The following is a 1380-nucleotide window of genomic DNA, read 5'->3' as shown; positions in this document are numbered from 1 at the left end:
AATGTAATCCAGTATTAGAAAAGAAAAATGTTAGAAATTCTTAGGAAAGCAATTTTAATTGGTTGAGTAAAAATTACATAAATAGATTATTAAACTCTTAGAAAAAATGAACAAGGACTGGGGGCCATGTTGATATAAGCAGGCCATTAACATCCTCTATTTCATTATTTGAATTGGCCTTTACTGTGCCTCTCACTCACAGGTCACATCATTTCATGTACTTGTGAAAAATACCATTTTCCTTGCCATGTTCATAAAGGCTTGCTTGACTTGCTGATTCCTCAGGCTATAAATGAAGGGGTTTAGCATGGGAGCTACTGAAGTATTTAGTATGGCAACTCCCTTGGTCAAAGATGCCCTTTCTGATGCTGAGGGCTTAATGTACATAAAAATGCAGCTTCCATAAGAGATAGAGATGACAATCATGTGGGAAGAACACGTGGAAAAGGCCTTTGTCCTCTGACTAGCAGAAGGAATCTTGATAATTGTTCGGATGATATATGCGTAGGACAGAAATATTAATGCCAAAGTGAACATTAGGGTAAAGACAGCACAGGAAAACCCCATCTTCTCCAGGAATTTTGTATCTGAACAGGAAAGTTGCAGCAGGGGGAAATAATCACACGTATAGTGATCAATGATGTTGGACCCACAGTAATCAAGATGTAGGAGCAACATGAGCGCAGGGAAGATGATTAGGAAAGAGACCAGCCAGCAGGCAAAGACAAGCATTGTGCAGACTTTCTGACTCATGATGGTCAGGTAATGAAGGGGCTTGCAGATGGCAACATAACGATCATAGGACATGGCAGCCAGAAGGTAAAATTCAGTGACTCCCAAAAGGATGAAGAAAAATAACTGAGCTATGCAGTTGTTGAAGGAAATGGTTTTATCTCCTGAGATAAGGGTGCCCAAGAACTTGGGTATAGTGACAGTCGTGAACGACACTTCTAATACAGAGAAGTTCCTGAGGAAGAAATACATGGGGGTCTGGAGCTGGGAATCCAGCAGGGTGAGAGTGATGATGGTCAGATTCCCTGTGATGCTGAGTGTGTAGGTGATGAAGAGAAAGACAAAGATCACAACCTGGAGCTTGGGGTCATCTGTTAACCCCAGAAGAATAAATTCTGTGGTTTCTGTGTGGTTTTTCATTCTGCATTCACTTTATAAAATTTTAGCCTGACCTATTTAAAAAAAAACACAGACAACCAACTTGAACAACAGAATAATAAATCTTACACATGGAGCTAGAATTTTGTAAAAATATGCTTTCTCTATATTCAGGAGCATTGGAAACCACACAGTAGCAGCAATGGTTCTTCAATTCCTTCCATTTTGTAGGGGAAAAAAAACCTTTTATTGATATCAGATTTTAAAACT

At 39.3% G+C, this 1380-nt stretch overlaps 1 protein-coding gene across 1 annotated transcript; it reads right to left on the bottom strand.

The window, feature by feature from the left end:
* Window positions 1-213: 213 nt before the first annotated feature.
* On the bottom strand, window positions 214-1152 carry LOC114683555 (olfactory receptor 6C1). The gene has a single exon (XM_028857882.1). It carries the CDS (start codon window positions 1150-1152, stop codon window positions 214-216), a length of 939 nt encoding a protein of 312 aa, XP_028713715.1.
* Window positions 1153-1380: the final 228 nt, after the last annotated feature.

This window comes from Peromyscus leucopus, chromosome 18 (assembly GCF_004664715.2).
Source record: "Peromyscus leucopus breed LL Stock chromosome 18, UCI_PerLeu_2.1, whole genome shotgun sequence".
NCBI classification, from domain to species: Eukaryota; Metazoa; Chordata; class Mammalia; order Rodentia; family Cricetidae; genus Peromyscus; species Peromyscus leucopus.
Note: the sequence above shows the minus strand (reverse complement) of the source record. Positions and strands in the feature narration are given on the sequence as shown.